This window comes from Equus asinus, chromosome 22, assembly GCF_041296235.1.
Source record: "Equus asinus isolate D_3611 breed Donkey chromosome 22, EquAss-T2T_v2, whole genome shotgun sequence".
Taxonomy (NCBI): Eukaryota; Metazoa; Chordata; class Mammalia; order Perissodactyla; family Equidae; genus Equus; species Equus asinus.
Genome location: NC_091811.1, coordinates 36,596,340 through 36,620,971, shown reverse-complemented (window position 1 = coordinate 36,620,971; position 24,632 = coordinate 36,596,340). Strand labels below are relative to the sequence as shown.

Here is a 24,632-nt window from a genome sequence, read left to right as displayed (position 1 = left end):
CCTCACCATCCACAGGATTCCTTGGCTTGTGTAATTCTCTGCCTCTGTCTTCACATGGCTTTCTCCTTGTGCCTCTCTGTGTTTCAAATCTCCTTCACTCTTATAAGGACAACAGTTATTGGATTTAGGGCCCATCCTAAGTCCAAGATGATCTTATCCTGAGATCCTTAAATCTGCAAAGACTCTATTCGAAAATATGGTCACATTCACAGGTACACCAGGTTAGCATGTGGGCATAACTTTACAGAGACACCATTAAACCCACTACAGGTGATAAAAAGGTTTGCAGAGTCAGCAATGAGTTGCTAGCCAATTCCTAAGAAATATAGATAGAAGTTGTTGCTAAGTACTAGTATTGTGATAAGCAGAGAGAAAAAGCCCTAAAAATAAACTGTATGTAACAATAAATGTAAGTATTGTTTTCAAATTAAATTGGAGACATATCAATTTTAATCACTCGTCTTTATTGATAAAATAGGCCCCTATGCAGTACATACTCTCAGACGTAAATTTAAGGTTCTGCTTTAAAAAAAAAAGTATGGGATGGAAAACTGTTGCTATATAACAAAGTAAACGTCTTTAAACACCAAGATCTTAAAATTATATCCAAGTAAGAAGACCAAGAATAAATTAACTCAACTTATTTGTTTACAAAAATAATTATTTATCAAGTAATGTCTTATAATAGAGCTGCCTCAATGAACTGCCTCCGACTAAATCTCAACTGTGTAGCTTATTTTCTTTAATTCTAATTTGGGATGGAAACTATATAAATCAATGTGCCATCAAATTAAGGGCTACTTTCCCAAAAATCAATAGAAAAGTTTAAAAATAAAAACTGTCATTTATTTATAAAATATCAATTAAGGCCTCTGAATGAGAAAAGAAATCTAATGTTAGGGCCATTAGCCCTTTTTCTATTCAATTAGCCCCATCAACCCCATTTACCCAAAACTTAAGGTAGAAAAATTCTGAAGTGAAAAGTAGTTTAGAATTTTACCAATATAAGAAATTATACATAAAAATTACCATGTGAATATTTCTTTAACAAATTATATACTCAAAAGTAGAATTTTCTATTGTGCTAATTTTAATATGTATTTAATATAAATGAGTATAACATATTTAATCATATTTGATGCTCTTATTTTATCCTTTTATTCTATAATCACCACAAAATAAGAAAAATTTAGATTTCAATTGACGTTAAAGCACATTTCTATTTCTGGTGGCTTTTAAAAATTTACATACTGGATATATATTTTGTAAAAAAATCAAACAAATACTTGTAAATCCATAGATTTTTCCCCTCTTTTGACTGAAAGGTTATAAGAAGAATCATAGGTTTGAGGACCAGATGGAGCTTAAGAACAGATTCATAAAAATTATTTTTTTTGAAATTTTAATTTAATTTGAAATTTTAATTTTTCTGTATCTCTTTAGAGTAATTACTTTAAAAAAAGAGTTCTATGAGGCAGAGGAATTCCCAATTTACTTTGAAATTACCATACCTAGCTTGCTATATCAAACATTTCAACTCTGTTAGCTAAATAAATGAGCTACCTAATATCCTTAAAGATCAACCAGAGAAGAAAAAAATCTCATCTTCATTATTGATTTAGAACCAAAACTTATTCTTTCAAGAGTAGTTTAACCTACTGAATATGTCTCTTATAAGATCTTCTTTCTTAGAAAGTAGTATTCCTTCTCTTTCATTCCTGAAATGATATTTCATATACTTAAACAAGTCATGGACAATTGTTAGCTGAGTATTAATTATGGTAAATTAGCCAAATTAAATTACCTCTTTTGTTTATGGTATACATAAAACATTCCTAGAGCCTTCAAACTGAATTTTCTTTGACAACAGTTTAAATTAACAAAGGCAGACAGGCAACCATCAAAGCCGAAGTCTCACGGTACGTAAGCTATTTGTTAGCTCTGACACAGGAGAGGGAGGATAAAGTTTAGTATGACCATCTTCCGTTCACAAAACCATGGCAAAATGTGTATCTGAAAATTGGGATACTTTTATGAATTCCCAGCTTTTACTGGGAATGTGTTTATCAAAGTATCATCCAGATACAAAGAGCACTGCTGAAAGCTCCCGCTATGTTCAGCCGTCACTGTGATGATCTGTCATTTGCTCACCAATTAACAAAGGCTTAATTTCTACTTTTCAATTAGATTTCGGAATAGAGTCTATGACCATTAACTATGCATTTTTTTCGCTGCTGTCTCTTAAAAATGTCATTGCCAGTGCACTGTACATATTATAGAAAAAACATAAAACAAAGGGTAGCTTGAGATTGATTTTTCTGTTAATCCATTCCCTTTCGTAGGCCAGTCCCAGGGCCCGTTTGGAGCCTTGTAAGCAGCTCACAGACTCAGAAGCTCTTCAGCTCTTCCGTAGGCTCAGGTCACTATTGGTCACTAATGCTGACAAAGATGTGCTTTCTGACACATCATCTTTCCTAAGGTTCAAAAATGACTCTCGAGTTATTTGAAGGATCTCTCTCAAGCCTTTGTTTTCTTGCTGCAAGAAGGCAAACAAAAACAAAGATGCAGTCACCACGGTAGCTATAAGAGTACAAACATAAGTTAAGAAAAGCCAAACATATAAAGGTTTGACAAATAAAAAGCAAGCTCTATCATTGGCAGAAATGTACTAAATGACATGTAGTTGAAGCTGACAACTTGAACCCAGGGAACACTTTTTTAAAGGGCTAGGAATCGTGTTATTCAGCGTCTTCCACCACAGCAAAGCCTACTCATTCATGCAGCTATAACTGTAGACGGAACCTCAGAAATTGCCTTATTTTACAATCACAGCATGATGAAGAAAATAACATCCAGCCTTATATTTATATAAACTCAGAAAGCCTGTGAATAATGCCCTGGGACTAGAACCTCTTAGCACTTGAGTACTTTTATTACTTTCCACAATGGCATGGAATGCAGGACAAGCCATCTGGTTTGCTTCCCTCACTAGAATTTGACAGCAGCAGGGCTGGCTGAGTAGACTGTGATATTTTTCAAGACGGAAAGTAAATGGTCAAATCTACCAATGGTAAACAACTTTCCCTTTTCTTTCTAGATCAAGAAATTTGCAGACATTTAAAAATAACTTTCATAATTTATTCTTTACCACTCTGTCTTCGGTCTTACTTTCTAACTTTCAACGGTATAAAGCAGGGGTCAGCAAACTATGGCCTGGCTTGAGGCCTGTTATTGTAAATTAAATTTTACTGGAACATAGTTAAGCCCAATCTTTCTTGTGTGTATGGCTCCTTTTGTGTTACAATGGCAGAGTCGAGTATTTGCAACAGAGACTATCTGGTTTGCAAGCCTAAAAGATTTACTATCTGGCCCTATACTGACAAAGTTTGCTCTTAGAGAGAGAAATCATTTTTGGCCCTCTATATCCAATTTCTTCACCATGATTTCAAAATGAAGCTTTTAAAGTATAAAAGTTTATTCTACTGATTCGAATTATTCAAATGACTTGTGCTTTACACTACCACAAAATCAAGGACAGATGACACAAAAGATTTTATATTCCCCAGAAAAATATAAGTGCCCAAAGAATATTATTTGTGGACTAAAAATTTTTCCCTTCATCGTGATCTCTAATAAAATGAAGACATTTTTTAAATTACTAAAATGAAGAAGTATATTCACCTAATAACAGAAGCAACAAAGAATCAAAAAATGGATTTTCTCAAATACTGGTATAAGTTACTACTGATCCTAGGCCCCTGCATTACTGGATAAACGGTCTTGCATTATACACCCATATAACCAGTAACCAGGTGAAAAAAAGAACATTACCAGTATCCCAGAAAAGTACATATATATTTAAAAATGGGATATATTTTCTGGTAGAAATCTTTGTATGGACAGTTTTCACCTACATTTGCAATTTAAAACTTACTTCAAGTTGAAATATTCGTTCCTGCTCCTTGCAACCGTGTTGCTCATCAATTTCAATGGCTTTCCTCATTACTGCTGCCATTTCAGTTATCTGGTCAACATGTGCTTGTAATTCCTGAAAAAAAGAAACGGAAGTTGCAAATCAGTGAAATACTTTATTATTTTTATTTTTGGATCCTCTCCTTTTTATAAAATCTGCATTGCCACTTAACATGAATGTAATATTCTTACATTGCCATTTAACATGAATGTAATACATCAAACAGACAATTACAAGAAAGTTGACTGACCATGAATGTGCTTTTGAAATCAGATTTCTGTTAGGACTAGAATTAAGGATAAGCAGCACCATACAACTAAACCCATTAGCAAAAAGAGTACTCATACTTCACATTGCTCTCACCACAAATGATCAGCAACTTTTTCTTTTTTGCACCTACATACACTATTGATCAAAGTAATGGCAAAGATAAAAATTGTTGACACATTCAATCTGTTTTCCCCTGAAGCCTTCATGATTTACAAATCTTTTCTGCTATTATCCATGCCTAAAAATTGATCTCAATCCAATTTAGAAACTTTTCTAGATTATAATCCTCCTTGAGAGCAGGAACTGTATCTCACTTATATTTGCTTATTATTTAGTGTTCAGCACTATTCAGTGAAATGAACAGAGTTCTACTTTTGAGTATTAAAATATTAAATTGCTTTCTTTGCAAACTGTTCACAATATAACTTCAGTATAAAACAGACATCCACATTTGTTTCGTGCAGCAAGTAGCATAAATTTCTTCTAATCTCATTCTCTTATTCTTTTTTGCACACCTATGATATGCCAGGCACTGTGCTAGGCAATAGGACTATGAAGCCTGTTAAGACGTGTTCCCTGATTTCAAGGAGCTTACAGTCAAGTAAAAGAGACAGACAAAAGTTTAAAATCAACAGAAACTTGAGAATAATCATTTTTTCAATGAACAGCTTCTATAAACCATTGTTCACTGGCAATTGAAGGTTATTTTATTATAAGGCCAACACTTAAACATAAAAGTTAATAGCTCCCCAAATAAACATTGTCTCTTAAATAGTTGTATATACTGTATTTGCAAAAAGGATTTGAAAAGGAACCCCCAAAACCAGTAAACTATAGAAGAAATATGGAGAACAAATAGGAATATCTTTAGCAAACCACACATTTACTGTCTTCTTAACCAACAAAAATAATTACATTACTTTAACGGGGAAACCTATACAATGCTAATATGCAGAAAGAAGGCAAAATGAAGCACTAATCTACTCTGTTCAATATGGTGCTATTTAAATTTAAATTAATTAAAATCAAACACATCTAAAAAAATTAACAATTTAGTCCTCTAGTTACACTAGCGAGACTTCAAAGTGCTCAGTAGCCCCATGTGGCTGGTGGCTTCCATATTGAACAGCAACAGATAAAGAACATTTCCCCCATTTCAGAAAGTTCTATTGGACAGCTCAGGATTAGATTACAGTATCAAGAATGGTAACAAGACAAACATCTGTCATATTCTGCCATAGTTAAAAAAAAAAAAGCTTAAAATCCCTCCCACTGTAAAGGAAGCATAATGTTTAAAAGCAAGTTAAGTACAGATAACTGCAGCAGCAAACTGAATATGGGTAATGAATCAAGAATCTGAATACTAACAGCTTTCGCAGTTTATGATGTGGTGTCCTATGGCACTGACCTAGGTTAAAAGACTACACAGGAAGCTAACAATTCTTTACTCTTAAAATGGAAGAAAACAAAATACCACTCATCCTTTCAGGGTAGAGTCTGTTCTCATAAAATCATCACGAGAAAAAAACCCCAATACTTCAAACAGAACAGTATCTTTATAAGCCCAGTTCATGGATGGTTCACTTATTACAATAAAATCTTTAGGGAACTAGCACAGATCTTTTAATGGGCATGAGAGGCCAAGACCTGTGCTTTCAAAACTGTCTTAAAGGCAAGAAGAGTCAGCACCGTAATCCTTGAACTGTCTTGAAATGCCTTTCATGTCTAACTTTTGTTTAGGTTTATTTCAACTTTGCTCAATAAAGACCTGTCACAATTAAGTTAAAGAAAAAAAGAAAAAAGAAAGTTAAGACACAATGGAGAGTGTACTACTATACTTAATCACAACACCCAAAGGAAGGCATTATTTTATTGTGGACTCAAACTAAAGGACTACAAACTATTAAAAATCTGAATTACAACAGTTCACTTAATAGTCTGATTCAACAAAATTTTTATGAAATCAGATGAAAATTACTGCCAAGAAAACACTTTTGATGTCCAGAAAGAGAATAACTGTTTAAAGCTTACTAAAATTTTGCAGCAACAGCTAACAAGAGCAACAAAATGAAAAGCTAGCCTGAACAACCTGGAAAGCCTGCATTTGTCTAACAGGCTGTGTATGACACAGTACACAGAAAATTAATGAGAGATTTAAAGTTTCCACGCTGAACATTTTTGCACAGCTATCAAAAGCACAGCATTTCTTAAAGAAATTTCATTTATTTGCTGATTTAATCCGGCAGGAAAATTCAATGTAAAAGAACTTTTTAAATGCAGCCCCCCACCACTTCCATCCACGCCCCAATAGTTGACTGTATTATTTAGTGTACATTCTGATTTCCTTCCAAGTGCCTCCTCTCCAGTCCATGTTGAGGTGCTTCAAGGATGTGTCGAGATGCATCAAGGAAGAATCCTTCGGAGCTGTTACGATGTACCATGTCAATCTGTAGTACAGAGTCATTATAATGTTAATACGGATATTATCCGTAATTTAAAAACTGAATGAGTGTTAGTTCATGCGTGTTAGCCAACTGTTTGAAATGTTTGTTTTTTTAAGATTTCCAAAAAGGCAGCTGTTCAAAAATAATGTAAAAATGAATATTTGGGTGAAAATGAGTTCTTCTCAAACATTTTACTGATTTTTAAATGTGTGCTCAAAAACTTCAAGGTGAGGGCAAAATTCTATATTAGTCTCAAAAAGGTCTCTTACTCCAAAATGCTGTCACGTGTAACTCCATCTGTTACCCCAAAATGTGTTATAATAAAATTATTTTTGTGTTTAGGCATATCAGAGCACTGGTACCTAAACACGTCCCGGAATCTCCTATTTCTGTGCCTTTATTATACAAGTTTCTCTGCTCACTTACTTCTGCTTAGTGCCCCCATCTCAGTAATTAATTCAAGGCTAGATTTAGATGGATTTCTTCCTTTCCTTGACACCTTCTCAAATTCTCCTCATGAGAACTAATCTTGCGTCCTCTAGTGTTCCAGTAATAATTCATATCTCTATTTTAGGATTCATCACATCCTTCCTTATGTTAGATAGTTATGTTTGTATCTGTATCTCCCATTACACTGTAAGCTCCTATGGTAGAACAATGGAACTTACTCGTTCATTCATCTTTTTAATAATAACTAAGCTAGTGCAGGGGTTAATAAATGTTCATTTAATTGAGTCGAAGTGTCTCCTTTTTGGGAAAAATCAAAATCACAAACATTACTATGTATTAGTTAGAATTAATAACAAGTAACTGAACAGTCATTTTATGAAAGGCAAGGATCAGCACTTAGATGAATAATTCAATCTACATAATGAAAAAGGATGGTTTACAGCTATCATAAGAAATGTTTAACTTTGCTAATTAATAAAATAGCTCTGGTGAATTGTAAAATTTAATGCGTTTTAGAAAACATTTGCTTCTGTCGTAGATGCTACCAGATGGGACTAGAAACCTGCAGTATCTTATTCTAAACACTTTTTTGTCAGACTATTCTTCTCTTTAGATCTTAAAAAATTTATTTCTTAGGTTATTAAACATAGGGCCATTTGGAATTTCTCAAGATTACATTTATTTGACCAATAATTTTAAGTCAATTCATCTTTGTACCTTAAAAAAAATTTTAAGCTATACATTTAAATTTAAATGTTTTTATAATGATCAATCTCATTAACAATAGATACATTTTATATTCAAAAGATTACCATTTAAATATCCAAGATTTTCCTTTTGGTTAGGAAATGAATAGCATAATTAGATAACATTAAACTCATTTTAATTAATTATTTTACTATTTGACACAGACATATCTATTACTAACTTCCTTAATATGTAAAGTTGTCACACAAAGATCTATTTACTAGGTATTTAATTTTAATAGAATTAATAATAATTTAACAATACATACAGGCACCAACATGGAAGCAATATTTTAAAGAATCTAAAATGTGTTTCAATAATTGAGAAAGATAAAAATGTCTTACAACAATCAATAGTTCTTAAATAATACTAGTTATAACTAATAATAGTTAGCTCACCATTATCCAATACAGATAGTGACCTAGTAATCACAATCTACTCTAATATTTTTATTTCACATCAGCAGTTAAAATTCAGTTTAAAATAAAATGTAAATGGGAAAAGATTATTTTACTTGTCTTTATAGCAAACACAGAGACATAAACAAAGGGGAGAGACACAGGGATGACAACAAGTAAGATGAACAGAAGGAAAAACACTGATGTCTAACCATTCAGCCCTGTCTCTAAAAATGATGTTAACTGATACACGACTTGGGGGGAGGGAGACAAAATTTCAATATATTGGTTCTTTTCCTCTCCTTCATGCCATGGTTTTTCATTGTAATCAGGATTACTTATAGTCTGGATGAAAATAGTCTTAAGAAAAATAAACAGTCTTCAGAAAAGAAAGTCTTAAGAAAGACAAATCTACCATTAGTTGCTTTCAGATTTTTAAAAAAGTTTTCAGCATTTCAATTTTTGTTTTTGTTACAGATGTCAATACACAAATCTATTAGAGGAAGTATTTCTTAAAAGCAGATAACCTTATAAAAATAATTTTGAATTGAATAGACTTACCTTTATTTTCCAAATAAAGTTTATTTTTGAATATGTATTAAAGCTACTAGGGAACAATGGGAGTTAGAAGAATAAATCAAACAAAACAATATGTAACAAGAAATGAAAAAAATAAGAAAAAGCAGAAAATGTCAAAAAGATGAAGTATTCAGTGTCATGTTAGATACCTGTGATTTTAAAAAATAACCTGAACACAAGTTAACCAATTGTCCTTTTCCATTTCAAATTATATTTATGGAATGGATTACCTTGGAGTGCTGCTCTTTTAACTTCAGGATTATACCCGGATCATCTTTTTTGCTAGCCATTAGCAATCTAAACATTTGCTCGCGATACTTGCTCATTATAAGTTCCAAGGCAGACTGATGTTCTTCCAGGGATGTACGTAATTCTATCAGGAATAACAGTGTATTTTATTCAAATTTGAGTTAAAGATATATAAAATATTCTCTTCTACATTACATTTATCAAAAAAAGCAACTTACAAAGAGGGTATTTTAAAAAGAAAACATGATGTATAAAAACCTAACCATATAGAAGCAAAAGATACCAAATGGAGTCCTTCGTTATTTTTTTAAACGACCATTTTAAACTCATTTTTTGAGAATAATTTCAACATTTACTGAACAACAATAAGCATCAGATGATGCTTTATATTAGGAATACCAAAAGACAATGAAACTCAGAGTCTAGTGAAGAAAACAAATACATGAATAACTTAATACAACATGGTAAGTGCAGAGTGGAACTCGACTCAAACATATATGAGAAGTGTGTGGGGAGAAATTAATGAAGGCTTCACAGAAGCACAGTATTGAGATGAACTTGTGTTCCTCGAGTTGAGGCATTCTAAGCAGGGAGGCATGAAAGTGGATGGTGGTTGGATAAGAAAATAAGCATACAGTGAAGGTTCTCAAGCCAAAGAATAACATGATCAGATACACTGTTGAAAACTCAGTCTAATGCCTGTGTTGAAGATGGATTGGAGGGGGAAAAGAGACTGGAACTAGGGAGACCAATTAGGACATTTCAGGCAAGAAACTATGAACACCTAAGCTGGGGGCCAAAACAGTGGGACTGCAGAGAAACTGAGTTATTTAATAGGTAACAACAATGGTGCAAACTACATATTGAAGGTGACAATCTAAGATGACTCCAAGCAAGGTAGACATTCATATATAGGACAGGACAAAGAGCAATAAATATGATATAGGCTTATGGACTAGAAATAAGACTAATGTCAAAATGCAAATTTAGTTGGCCATTTTCCCATTTTTGAAAATATTAATTGGTCCCAAGTTGACAGTACAACTGCAGATTAAGGTTCTCTTCTGATTTGCTATACATAGTGATAATATATCTTGCCTTTATTTTCTTGTTGCAATTCTCTGATTTGTCTGTTTTCTTGCTGGATTCCCATGACTAATGTGGACCGCGGCCGATGTCTTGCAACTTCATTAAGTTCTTGAATTTCTTCCTGATACTAATAGAAAGATTAAAAAAGAACATGTGGGGAGAAAATATTTGAAAATATATATCTGAGATATATATATCTGATAAGGGTCTAGTATCCAGAATATATAAAGAACTCTTGCAACTCAACAATAATAGGAAAAAAAAAATTAAAAAATGGGCAAACAAGATAAGTAAGTTCTGGGGCTCTAATGTATAGTGTGGTGACCAGAGTTAATGATACTATATAATATGCTTGAAAGTTGCCAAGACAGTAAATCTTATATATTTTCCTTACACACACACACACAAAGGTAAATTATGTGAGTTAATGGAGGTGTTAACTGATTTTATTGTGGTAATTATTTCACAATATATATGTGTATCAAATTATCACATTGTACACCTTAAACTTATACAATGTTATATGTCAATTATATCTCAGTAAAGCTGTAGAAAAAAATGGGCAAAGGATTTGAAGAGATATTTCTCTAAAGAAGATATACAAATGGCCAATAAGCACATGAAAAGATACTTAACGTCATGAGTCATCAGGGAAATACAATTCAATACAACAATGAGACACCAGTTCACAACCACTAGGATGACCTTAATCAAAAGGACAATAACAAGTGTTGGAGAGGATGTGGAGAAATTGTAACCATCATGTACTGTTGATGGGTGTAGCTGCCTCAGAAAACAGTCTGGCAGATCATCAAAAAGTTAAACACAGTTATTATATGACCCATCCATTCCACTCTCAGGTACATACCCAAGATAAGTGAAAACACATGTCCACACAGAAATCTGTACACAAGTATTCACAGCCGTATTATCTATAATAGCCAAAAAATAGAAACATTCCAAATGTCCAACACCTGATGAATGGAGAGGCACAATGTGCTGCATCATTACACTGGAATATCATTCAGCAATAAAAAGGAATTAAGTACTGATACATGCTACAACATGAACAAACCTGGAAACATTACATTAAGAAGTCAGTCACAAAAAGCCATGTATTGCATGATTCTATTCATACAAAGTGTCCAAAACAGGAAAATCCATAGAGATAGAAAGATTAGTGGTTGGCAGGAAGTGGGGGAAGGGAGAGCTAGGGAGAGGCTGCTAATGGATACAGGCTTTGGGGTAACGAGTATGTTCTGGAATTAGATAGTGACTATGGTTGCACAACCTGTGAATAAACTAAAATCCAATGAACTGTACCCTTCAAAAGGGTAAACTTTACAGTATGTGAATCATATCTCTAATAATAATAATAACAATAATAATAAAAGAACATGTGCAAAAGAAATGTAAAATTGATTTTTTTCAGTAAATGAGAACCTACCTTTAAAATTGCTCTCCTTTATTTTCACGGCATTTTGATGAGCCACTTAGTAACGTATTCATTATAACATTCTGGTTAACTCTGGTTGTCAAACCTCTTTTTTTGGTGTGTGAGGAACACTGGCCCTGAGCTAACATCTGTTGCCAATCTTCCTCTTTTTGCTTGAGGAAGACTGTTGCTGAGCTAACATCTGTGCCAATCTTCCTCTAGTTTATGTGGGACGCCCCTACATCACGGCTTGACGAGCAGTGCTGGGTCTGCACCTGGGATCCGAACCTGCGGACCCCAGGCCGCAGAAGCAGAGCACATGAATGTAACCACTACGCCCACCAGCCAGCCCCTCAAACTCCTTTTTTCACAACTTCCGAGCAGATATATGTTCACTGGAATGCATGAGTCAAGCTAGACAGGTAGGGAGGTGTGTCATCTATTTAGGGCAACAGAGTTGCAAAACAAAATAAGTAAACTTGCTCCGTTATTTCCAGCAGCTTTGTTAAAAGTAGTATCCCAGGGTTGCTGCCTTTAACAAAATGGATGAGTTTCACAACAGTAGGCTATGAAAATACATTCTTGTCCACTGATTTCCATCATATTAGAGATTTTATAATTCTCTCAGAGTTGAAAATTTTTATCACAAGAGGGCTTAAAATGGTAGCTAAACTCAATGGCCCAGTGGATTGTTCTTATACAATCATAAGGATAACAAGAAGGATAATAATAAGGATAACTTTTCATTTCTTCTTTAATTGGCATTGTTAAATGAAAAATAACGTATCAAGTACAAATGCAGTAACTGCACAAGGTATAAACCAGATATTACCTTGCATCATTTCCAAAAACTATTTTGTTGTTAAATGACATCACTTAAATACTTGTATAGAGAAAAATATAAACATTTCCACATTATAAAAATAAGAGACACAGCACAATATGTGTCAATACTAGTAAAAGATATTATCTGGTCGTTGTCAAATGTATCTATACCTAATAAATTAATATACTTTCTAAACTCAAATGTGCTTTGCTGTCAGAAAAACAAGTGATCAAGTCTACAGGTTTTAGAAAATATATACATATAGATGTCACATGAACATGACAAAACTATATTCTAATTTAAAGAAAAACTGAAGTTTTCTAACTTCAAGTAAAGCTACTTTTAAATTTTAGAGAACATTAAAAAAAATAATTAAGCAGAAGTTTATGATTCAAGCAATACACAAATGTCAATGACTGCTTTTTTAAAAAATGGAATCAGCAAGAAAGAAAAAAACCAGACCTGCTTCATGGCTTCTACTCGCTTGTTGAGAGCCGTGGTTTGCTCAATCAGAGATTCCGCAGCATCGTCGTGATCTCGCAATCTTTCCACGAGAGCTTTAGCATCAGCAAGCGCCTTCTCAATTGTGCAACTCATTTCTAAAGGAATACCCAGAATTAAAATAAAAGTCAAGACCGGAAACAAAGCCAGCATATCACCTTATTTTAGTTTCATGTTAACACAGATACACTTCTTAGGCTGCATTTGTTACAGGATTGTTCACTGTCTGGGGAGAAAAACCATCTAAGAACACCTGTGATTTTGCTTCTGTTAGGATGGCACAAGCTTGAGAGTGAAATTATAATATTCAAGAAAACCGGAACACATATAAACGATTTGTGGACATAATCAGAATGTAAACACCTTGAATGTATGGTGGCAAAAAAAAGTACACATCCAATGAGTAATTTTATATTGTATAGAAATTGCGCCCTTCAAGAGGGCATTCTCTATCTGTCATTTGTGAAAAAGGCCACTTTACTAGTCTGTATCCTATGGTCAATGATTGTCGGTCTCTGACTATAAGATCCTTTCTAGCCTCTGCTTGGTTAGGTGACCTCAGACACTGTTCACAAACACATCCTATTGATCCTTAGTAAATGGCACAACAAATTCTGACTGAGAACAACACTGACCATTATGGGAAACTTTTCACATGTTAAAATCAATAAATAATATTTTTAAGAGGAGCTCAAAAAATTAGAAGACAATACATGAAACAGTCAATGGTTAACTTCAACTGGTATGCTGAGATCTCAAAACAAAATTTTAATTTTAAAATAATCTCTCTCAAAACCTTTAACCTTCTGAAACTTACCGTCCTTGATTTTTTCTTTCTACTAAGTTTTACTTTACCTTTTATATGAGCCACCCTTTCTTCAGGGTTTTCTCAAAAGATAAAATCACACTGTAAAATTACAAGGCCAGAAGCCAGGTCTATAGAAGTTAAATTAAAGCTCTGGAATAGATCCAAGTTAAGGGCTGTAATTAAGGGCTATAATTTTCATCAACTTTAGGAAGGCAGAAATCTGCTACAGAATGCAGGATTTTGTTAGATACTATGACACTGGACTACAGATCTGCACCAACCAGTTCAATTAATTATTGGCCTCTCAGATACAGAAAAATGCAGCAAAGTAGAAAAGAGAGGATTTAAATAACCCAACCGTGTAAAAGCAATAATAAAAAAAAGAAAATATAACACATCAGGCAGTTTCAGTAGGCTTTCATTTAAGGTTATATTGAACAAAGATTCAAAATTGTAAACTAAATAAAGATAAAAAAATAGACGTCAGAAAACATTCAAACAGTATTCTTAGTTATACACAACAGATGAAGCAAAGGGTATATTGTCCTGTTATTAAAAATAGATTCAAATGTGAATACAAGGATTTAATTAAAATAAATTAAAATGTAAAACTGTCAATTTAGAAAATATGCAACATGTGACTAGATATTTCCAGAGAGATTTAAGAATTAAACAATTTGGAAATTAAGACAATTTCTGGCTCTGTAGATAAAACCACCAAAGGATTTGTCTTCTAAGATTTAAGAGGTTTAGATAATGGTACCTGAAAATATGATAAGCAAAAGGGCCATTAAAGGAACCAACGTCCCATATTGGCTAAAACACAAAAGGACAACTATCCAAAACCTGTCCAAGATGCTGCACCAAGGGAGACTATAATTATTAAACTTGTGTAACTATTCTATAACAGTCCTAATTTTTTTTTTCTTTCTTTTTTTTTTGGTGAGGAAGATTGGCCCTGAGCTAACATCTATTCCCCTAAGCCCCCCTCAGTACAAAGTTGTATATCCTAGTTATAGGTTCTTCTAGTTCCTTTATGTGGGATGTGGCCTCAGCAGGGCTTGATGAGCAGTGACAGGTCTGCACCCAGGATCCAAACTAATGAACCCCAGGCTGCAAAAGTGGAGTGTGAACTTAACCACTTGGCCATGGGGCCAGCTCCAGTCCTAACTATTGAAGAAATAGTTATAACTATTGAATTTGTAGTTAAAAATCTTTTGCAAAACATCTCAACTCAACAGTAAATTCTACCAAACATAAGAAATACCATCAATCTTACGCAGCCCCCTTGAGAAAATACTTCCAAACTCATAAAATGATGTCAGCATCACTCTGATACCAACGCCACACAAACACACTCCAAAAAAAAGAGGGGCCGGCCCAGTGGCGCAGTGGTCAAGTTCGCACGTTCTGCTTCTTGGCAGCCAGGGGTTTGCAGGTTCGGATCTCGGGTGTGGACATGGCACCACTTGGCAAAAGCCATGCTGTGGTAGGCATCCCACGCATAAAGTAGAGGAAGATGGGCATGGATGTTAGCTCTGGGCCAGTCTTCCTCAGCAAAAAGAGGAGGATTGGCAGTAGTTAGCTCAGGGCTAATCTTCCTCAAAAAAAAAAAAAAGGGAAAACCACAGACCAATATCCCTCATGAATATAAATGCAAAAATCTTCAAGAAGATACTAGCAACTCAAATTCAGCAATGTATAAAAAGAATAATATACCATGACCAAGTAGAGTTTATCCCAGAATTCAAGTCTGTCTCAATACTCAGATCAATGTAATCCACCATAAAAAAAAAACACACACACTTGATCATTCCAATCAGTGCATTGAAAAAACACAACATCCTTTCATATTAAAAATTCTCTGCAGGGGCTGGCCCCGTGGCCGAGTGGTTAAGTTCGCACGCTCCACTGCAGGCGGCCCAGTGTTTCGTTGGTTCGAATCCTGGGTGCGGACATGGCACTGCTCATCAGACCACGCTGAGGCAGCGTCCCACATGCCACAACTAGAAGGACCCACAACGAAGAATACACAACTACGTACCAGGGGACTGTGGGGAGAAAAAGGAAAAAAATAAAATCTTTAAAAAAATTCTCTGCAAACTAGAAATAGAAGAGGATTTCCTCAAATTGAGAAAGGACAGTTCCAAAAAAATATAGCAAACACCATATTTAAGAGTGAAAGACTAAATGTTTTCCCTCTAAAATCAAGAACAAGACAAGAATGTCCCCAATCGCCCCTCCCATTCAACATCATACTGCTGCAATAAGGCAAGGAAAGGAAATAAAAGACATATAGATTAGAAAAGAAGAAATAAAACTGCCCTTATTCACAGCTAACATGTTGTCTATGTAGAAAATCCCAAAGAATTCAAAAAAAGAACTCCTATTACTAATAACTTTAGCAATGTCACAGGATACAAGATTAATACACAAAAAAATCAATAGTTTTTCTATATATTAACAAGGAGCAATTAGAAACCGAAATGTTAAAAAAAAAACCATTTACAATAGTTCAAAAAAATGAAGTTTTTAGGCATAAACCTAACAAAATATATGTGGGATATGTACACTGATAACTGCAAAATGCTAAGGAAAGAAATCAAAGAGGGCCTAAATAAACAGAGAGACATACTGTGCTCACAGACTGGAAGACTCAACATAGTAGGGATGTCAGTTGTCTACAACTGATCTACAGATTCAGTGCAATTTCCAATCAAAATCACGGCAAGATTTTTTTGGTAGAAACTGATAAGCTAATTCTAAAACTTCTACAAAAATGCAAAGAAACTAGAATAGCCAAAAGAAATTTGAAAACAAAGTTGGAGAAATCACACTACCAAATTTTAAGACTTACTATAGAGTTACAGCAATCAAGAAAGCATGGTTCTGGCGGAGAACTTACAGAAGAGAATAGAGTGCAGAAATAAGCCCACAGAAACATGGCCAATTGATTTATGAAAAAGGTGCAAAGGAATGTCAAAGGAGAAAGGATAGTCTTTTCAACTGTTGCAAGACTGGACATCTATATACCAAAAATTTAACCCCGAAATAATTCTTAGACTTTATATAAAAATTAACTCAAAATGGACCATAGATCTAAATGTAAAATGAAAAGCAGGGAAAATCTTTCTGACCTGAGCTTAGGCAAAGATTTTTTAGACATGATACCAAAAGCTTGCTTCATAAAAGAAAAATTTAATAAAGTAGATTTCACCAACCTTTGCTCTGGAAACACACCATTAACATAGTCTGAAAAGACAAACTACAGACTAGGAGAAACTATTTGCAAATCACATATCTGACAAAAGACTTGTATCTAGAATACATAAAAAACTCTCAAAACTAACAGTAAATGATCCACTTTTTAAAATGAGCAAAAGACTTTAATACTTAAGCAAAAAGATATATGGATGACAAATAAGCACATGAAAATATGCTCAACATCATTAGCCATTAAAGAAATGCAATTAAAAACCATGATAAGATCCACTACACCCCTACTAAAACGGCTAGAATAAAAAGTACTGACATACCAAGTGCTGACAAGGATGCAGAGCAACTGGAACTCTCATACAGTTCTAGTGAGAATGCCAAATGATATGGCTCTTTTGGAAAACGGTTTGGCAGTTTCTTACAAAGGTAAACAAACAGCTACCATATGACCCAGCAATACCACTCCTGGGTATTTACTGTACAGAAATGAGTAGATAAACAAACTGTAGTACATACAGTCCATACCAGGGAACACTACTCAGCAATGATATACTGATACAGGCAACAACATAGACGAATCTCACAAGTATTATGCTGAGAAAAAGAAGATATCTCAAAAGGTTACATACTGTTTCCATTTACCTGGCACTGCCCAAAGGACAAATCTATAGTGATGGGTAAGAGATCAGTAATTGTCAGGAGTCAGGGGTGAGAAGAGGGTGTGGCAGAAGGGAGTATTGTGGATGACAGACAGTTGTGCATCCTGATTGTGATGGTGGTTACATGACCCCGCATACCTACTAAAATGAACAGAACTGTACTCCAAAAAGGACAATTTTATGTTAATTTTAAAACTTAAAAAAAAAAATCACTCTCTGTTCCCAAGGTTTTGCCTTTGTCTTTAACTCCTCTGGTGTTTATTTGCAGGTATGGTATAAGGAAGGTATCTACTTGCATTTTCTTTTTCATATGGGAACAACTAGTTGCCCCCGTCCCATTTATCGGATAGTACACTCTTCCCCCACTGAATTTCTTTTATTGAAATATATTTGACATATAACATTATGTAAGTTGTGTAGGATATGTTGATTTGATACATTCATATATGTAATATGATTACCATTGCAGTGATAATTAGCACCTCTATCATGTCACATAATTATTTCTTTTTTGTGACTGGAATACCTCCACTGAATTTTAATGCCACATCTGTTGTATTTTGTTTCAATAAATCTGTGGATATGTTTCTGAGCTCTCTATTCTCTGGGTCTGTTTATCTATCTCTCTCTACATCAATAACACACTGCCTCAACCGTTAGAGTTGTAAGATATGGCAAGATACCTTTTTCTTCTTCAAAATTGTTTCACCTACTCTTCGCCTTCTCTCCAACCTAATCCAAACCAAATGGACCTCCAGAGCTCTCTAGAGTAAAATCAAACTGCTAGGTAACCATTTTAATTAATTCAAACTGTTGGTATCTTTTTGAACCTGAGGAATACTATCTTATATTGTCTTTTGGTCAACAGGACAAGTGTTATTCCCATTTTATCAATGAGGAAATAGACTTAGGAATTCCAAATATAAGAAGCTGAATGACAGCACCAAACAGCAAGGAAGGAGCCAAGCTAATACCAGAAATGGAATTTCTGATCCCCAGTCTAGCACTCTCTCAGGAGCCACGGTGAATCCCCACGGCCCTGTTTGCTTTCACCTATGTAAAAACCATCTCAGCTTCCCTGGGTGGAAAAACAAAGCAAATTCCCTGACCCTACTTCACCAATGGGACTGCCAGGATACTGTAAAAATTACCTTTCAAGCCAGCAATAGAAAATAAACGGGAGTGTAAATGAAGAATAGATGAAAAAAATAACAAAACTCCAAGTATTTTTCCTTATAACTAATAAAAGCCTGGCATCCACTTTAATTAGGTATCAGAGTTAATTACAAGACCAATAAATGTTTACTCATACGTTTTTCTGAAATTACAATTAACATCCACTTTAAAAAACATTCTTTAGATTGCATAATGAAATACTACTATCAAAGTGAACTATATTTAAAATTTGTTTTGTAACTATAACAATATACCTAATTCAGAGAAAGGAATTATAAACATCAGGTAATTCAAAGCATAATTTTAGTGGCACTTCAGAAAAAATGACACAAAGTTTCTAAGAATTTGCATGTTCATTTCCTGTATATGAAACCACAGAAAAGTTTAAAGTATTTTATAATATGCATTTACTATGCCACCTTTTTTGAAAACCATTGTGCTTTGCTCCCTTTTTTGGCTGGTAAGTGGAGTGGGAGGAAGATTGTTTTCCAAACTCTCTAACAAGTTTTAAAATTTAAAAACAGACTGGTAAAAAAAAAGGAGTATTCCCAATTTATTTGTCTATTTTTATAGTGCTTGTCTTAACTAGTCAGAGTGCACTTATGTTATTTTCTCTAGGTAGGCCCAATTTCCAGGTGAAATTTTTCTAAAGCAGTTTCTCCTGCATTAGCCACATTCTCGCCTACTTTCCCACCCAAAGACATTTGCAACCAGACTCCTGGCAGAGGGTTCAGAACATTCTGCTACTGAAAAAGAGAAACTACCACCCACCCAAGACAGCAACTGCCAGCTGTTTAGTTTTAGATTTTGGTTAAGAAAAATTTAAAGAAATTCAAGTCACTCTTCCTTCTCCTTTATCTATAAATCGACTATCCTATAGCTGGACCTACACAGAAATATTCTGACTACTGATTTACCATAGAAGTATCTATAAATAACAATCTAGTTTAGTTAAAAAATTTTATTGGATTGTTCAGGCAGGTGCCTCTCACGTAAATTAGTAGGTAATATTGAGAGACACATATGGAAATAGCAAAATAAGGCACAGCTATGGCTTTCTTAGAAACTTATAATCTAAAGAGATCGAGAAAGAATGCATGTAATTTACATACAAAAATAAGGACCTTATACAGACATATCACTATGTTTGAAAGCACAGAAAATTCTCACTATCCTTGAAAACGATGGAATGAATACATATTTGGAGTTTTATGAAGTAGCTTTAGGAAGAAGATGAATTTTTAAAGTTGGAAGGAACAGAATTTGAAAATAAGGACACAGAAGAATTTTTTTTTAACACATTACCTTGGAATTGTGGCTAAATATAAGCTGCTTATACATATATGTTCAAATAGGTATGATGATTCAAGAAGAACTTAACCTAATCTAAACCAGTTATTTCTAACCTGTGGGACAAGGAATCATCACAAGAGCTGCATGGATGTACACACAGCAAACATGGTCTGTCATCTAAAATATTTCTCCCACATATATATCCCATTATTTTTTGAATATAAACAGATACGGGTATAATAAAATACAAAATCATTTAAAAGCATAGTTTTTTGCCATTATTCATCATCTCAATCAGCAAATACTAAAAGCACAATTACTTGTGTGGTAGGGGTACAGGGTTCCTCATATTCAAAACAGGTCAGGGGCCTTTTAGCTCATATACAAGGTTCCTTCGGGCTCTAAAATTCTAAAATTTCAAGGTAACTAAGGACTCCTACGGTGGATCTTTAGAATGATTACATTATAAATACGTGTACATATGTATACATAAACAATGCCTGCTATATGCCAAGCATTGGACCAGCTTTTGTTACAAAGATGAGGAAGACATGATTCCAGACTCAAGCTCAAATAGGCACAAGGGACAGACACGTGAACAAATAATATAACCTAATAAATACTGCAGAAAAACTGTTTCAAGTGCTTTGGGAGCACAGTGGTATTATCAATGTCACCTGAGGGAGTCTGAGAAGACGATGATCTATGAACTGGGTCTTGATAGGTAGGAAAAAAAAAAGAGTATGCATTCTAGACAGATGGTACAGAACATACAAAGGCACAGAGTTGTGAAAATGCATGACACGTTTGGGGAAACAGCCAATATTCTGGTACGGTTGGATATTAAGGTATTTGGAGGAAAAGCAAGATGAAACTAAAAAGGTAGAATGGACTGGGGCAGACGATAAAAGGCCTGTATGACATGCTTAACAATTAGGACTGGATTCTGTCAGCAATACGGTTATCGAAAAAGTTTACGGCAAGGAGTGATATAAAGGGATTTGTATTTCAAAATGTTAACTCTATGGAAGGATGATGGTGGGAAAACTAGTTGGGGAGAACAAGTGCAGAAATTCCGGTGAAAGAAGAAATAACAGTGCAGCGCGAGTGGAAAAGCAGAATCAAGGGCGGAGGTTTCCAGTTTAGACAGCTGGAGGGATACTGGTACCATCATCAGAGATGGGGTACAGCAGGCAGGAAGAAAACCAGGAAAAGAGTAGTATTCCTTGGAGGGCAGTTGCAAGAAAGAGGGAATGGTTATCCCTGTCATATGCTGCAAAGAAGTAAACTGAAAACCGAAAGGGGTCCCTCTTCCCTCCCCTCAAGGGTGAGCTCCCAGGTGGGTGAGGCAGAAAGAAAACAGACATAGAGGGTGTGTCCACAGGGTGAGGGCCAAGGCTTCTCATTAAACTTTGCGCATCTCGGTCCCGGAAAGAGGAGCTCAGCGCCGGGGCCGGGGAGAGGAAGTACCGCTCCCAGGAGCGGGGAAGCGGCCAGGGCCGGCGGCCGGGAGTTCAAGAGGTGCAGGGCACCCGAGCGGCCCAGAGCAAGGAAGCTGCCCACCCGCCACGCCCGCTCCTGTCCCTGGATGTATTCCACTTACTCTGGTCTCAATCCCTCGCAGCCGTCAGCTGTGACGATGAGGACTCAAAGCCTCTGCCAACGAGGACCTATGCACCCAAGGGAAGAGCCTCCTCTCGCCTCTTCAGCTTCTTTCAGCGAGCAGGCGCACAAGCCGGCAGAGGTAGCGGGGAGGCAGCCCTGGGGTCGGCGGAGCGCAGCCCCATCACTGGCCCGCGGTAAACCTCCGCTGACAGCCTCCGACCAGCCCTCTCAGGGCGCTCCAACCTCGCGAGATTTCCTTCCTCGCGTTACCGTGGGGGGGCAGAGCCGAGAGATCTACTTGCGCCTTCCCGCAGACATGCGCAAGAGGTGGGGGCGGGGTCCCTTCCTCGTCCCTCCCCGTTAATCTACGCTCAGGCTTTTGCTTGGCCTCTCGCAAAGTCTCGCGAGTTTCTCTAGGGAAACTGGCCCAGGGTGGAGAAACCGAGAAGGGGAGATCGGGTGGGAGGGTCTGGCGCGTCACTGGCCGTGGCTGGTTTAGCTGGTGCTATGGTTGGTACTTCGCTGTTGGGAAGGCTCTTAGGTTGCCCGGATCAATCTTCCCAATGAGTGATTGGGAAAATCAACGGGGAGAATAATCTTGATGGTCGGAGGCATTTTTTCCCTTGGTTCCGCCCTCTTCCTGTTTAGCGACCTGGGCGTCTAGCCCACGGAGGGGGAAGGGCAGCTTGGCGGGGCTGTCGAAGAGTCTTTGCGCACGCGCAAGTCTGAGTGTGTGGGTGTTTCTGTTCATGCGCACGCGCGCGCGCTCCTACATTTAGGAAGCTTGGGAAGGACCGGTGTGCTAGGAGATGAGCGGGGAAAGCATAGTCCCCTGTCTTTGGTACCAGACATTCCTGATTGTGCGCTGACCCTTCCCACCCAGCCAGCCTTTTCCAGAGTGGCTGTGGTCCATAGCCTCTGTTCGTTTTCACTGCAGGACCAGGCACGAAAGTAAGCGAACCTCGATCTTGAGGTCTTCCGTATCCACTCACCTTGTACTTTCCACCCCTCACCCTCCAGCAGTGTGTCTAGTTTTCTCAAGAGTTTTGCATGAAGGGGAAATGCGTTTGAAAACAGGAGAAGAAAATAGCTGGATCGTAAAAATTCAGTTCGTTTTGATGAACACTTTTGCTCTGCTTACCATGTGCTTTTTGAATGTGGATTGTCTATTCTGGATAAGATTTTATTAGCGAAGCAAGGGAGTTTCTATAAGAAAAAGTTTTAAAAGTTGCTCCTCCCCAACAGTGTGCCGGTAGCAACTAAGTTTTTCTATTGTACGTGATAAATTACTATGGTGTTTCAGAAGCTAAGGAAGGGGGAGAGTGTGAATTTCAAGTCCTTATCCTGATGGGAAGATCTGATACGTAGCTGTCTTAGGAGATATTTCTTCTGTTCTGGGCCTTACTTTTGCTGTCACTCCTCTTTCCTGTTAATTCTCCCTTCCTCCCCACTCCCCTTTTTTTCAGAAGTCTTGAGACTTTTTGGAGGGAAGCCCAAATCTGACTTGGGTTAGTTTGGGGGTTTATATGTGTTTGATGTCAATTAGAAAGGATCATCAAAAGTTTATTTGAAGAGTATTTGTCGTTTATTATATTTGTTATTATGTAAGCCAATCAAGTACAGTTATTTGGAAAAATATTTTCTTCTGACAATTTTCAGTTCATTCAAAAAACAAAAAAATATGTGTGGACTGTAATTTTGCCTGTGGTTGGTGGAGTGACAGTTTAATATGGTGTAGCTCATCCCTTGAATTGATAGTTACTTTCTGGTGATGACCTCATTAAATCTTGCTCTTTGTTGGATAAATTTCTTTGAATACTCGTTATTCATGTTCCCTACCAAATCTTCTTGTGAAAAAAGATACATTAATTAGAAATAATTTAAGATATTAAAATATTATGTATAAGACATTTGGCTAATATATTTTATCCCTTACAGGGTAAAACAAAATGAAGATTTTTTCGGAATCTCATAAAACAGTATTCGTTGTGGATCACTGCCCTTACATGGCAGAATCATGCAGACAGCATGTCGAGTTTGATATGCTGGTGAAGAATAGAACCCAAGGAATCATCCCTTTGGCCCCTATATCTAAATCATTGTGGACTTGCTCAGTAGAATCTTCCATGGAATATTGTAGAATAATGTATGATATATTTCCTTTCAGAAAGCTGGTGAGTACGAAGTATAAGCAAAATCATGATTTGGGGGATGTACTTAACTGCCTGTTATATTTTTTATATATGAATTTACTATAGATTTGACTTGCAACTCTTTGCTATTTTAAAAATATGGTATATAGACTTCTCTTTTGGGATTAATATGTTATATGTATTTAGTTAGGGCCAGCAACAATAACAACAACTAACAATTATGGAGCATTTATATGTGCCAGGCCTGTTCCAAAGTGCTTCATATTTATTAACTCTTTTAATTCTCACAAAAGTCCTATGAGGTAGCGACTATGATTTACTGGGATAAAATTCAAAGTATATAATAACCAGATGCAACAGGCACTGACCGTTGAAAACTGCTGCCAGCCTAAGCAGAAGGGTTGTCGGCTCTAAGCAGTTTGTCAGAATGTACTGGTTTGTAGCATCTGACTATCAGCCTTATTTATTATTGCCCTGTTGGAGATGCAGAGACTGAGGTAAAGAGAAGAAACTTGTCCTGAGTCACATAGTTAGAGGCAGAACCAGAATTTGAACCTAAGCAGGCTGAGTGCTTATGGTTTTACTGAATGTGTGCTGTACTGCTGCAGGATTTGGCCATATCAGAAAGAACTGCTCTTAAGAATGCTAAGCAGAAATTGTTTTTGTCAATAAGAAGAGAAATTGAAGATTGATAGAAATTTCAAGAATGCAAATTATCTTCAGGTTTCAGAATCTCAACTGGTTTATTTTGAGAAATTCAT

General features: G+C 35.9%; 2 protein-coding genes across 6 annotated transcripts in view; one reads left to right on the top strand and one right to left on the bottom strand.

Moving 5' to 3' along the window:
- Positions 1-443: 443 nt before the first annotated feature.
- On the bottom strand, positions 444-21,997 carry FGFR1OP2 (FGFR1 oncogene partner 2). Of its 2 annotated transcripts, XM_014846863.3 has the most exons (7): positions 21,717-21,997; positions 12,923-13,059; positions 10,209-10,326; positions 9,092-9,234; positions 6,577-6,690; positions 3,935-4,048; positions 444-2,536 (listed from the first exon to the last, which is right to left on the bottom strand). In XM_014846863.3, exons 2-7 carry the CDS (start codon positions 13,055-13,057, stop codon positions 2,399-2,401), a joined length of 762 nt encoding a protein of 253 aa, XP_014702349.1. In that variant the 5' UTR covers positions 13,058-13,059; positions 21,717-21,997; the 3' UTR covers positions 444-2,398. The 2 variants fall into 2 exon arrangements, with proteins under 2 accessions (XP_014702349.1, XP_014702350.1); XM_014846864.3 differs by lacking the exon at positions 6,577-6,690.
- A 126-nt stretch (positions 21,998-22,123) lies between these two features.
- Positions 22,124-24,632, top strand: part of INTS13 (integrator complex subunit 13) — a 29,863-nt gene continuing 27,354 nt past the window's right edge. Inside the window, exons 1-2 of one of the 4 annotated variants that reach the window (XM_014846861.3) lie at positions 22,124-22,669; positions 23,657-23,892. In XM_014846861.3, the coding sequence (XP_014702347.1) occupies positions 23,668-23,892 (225 nt within the window). In that variant the 5' untranslated portion in view covers positions 22,124-22,669; positions 23,657-23,667. The remainder of the gene's footprint in view (positions 22,670-23,656; positions 23,893-24,632) is intronic. The other 3 variants (XM_014846860.3, XM_070494595.1, XM_044775249.2) reach the window with 3 other exon arrangements.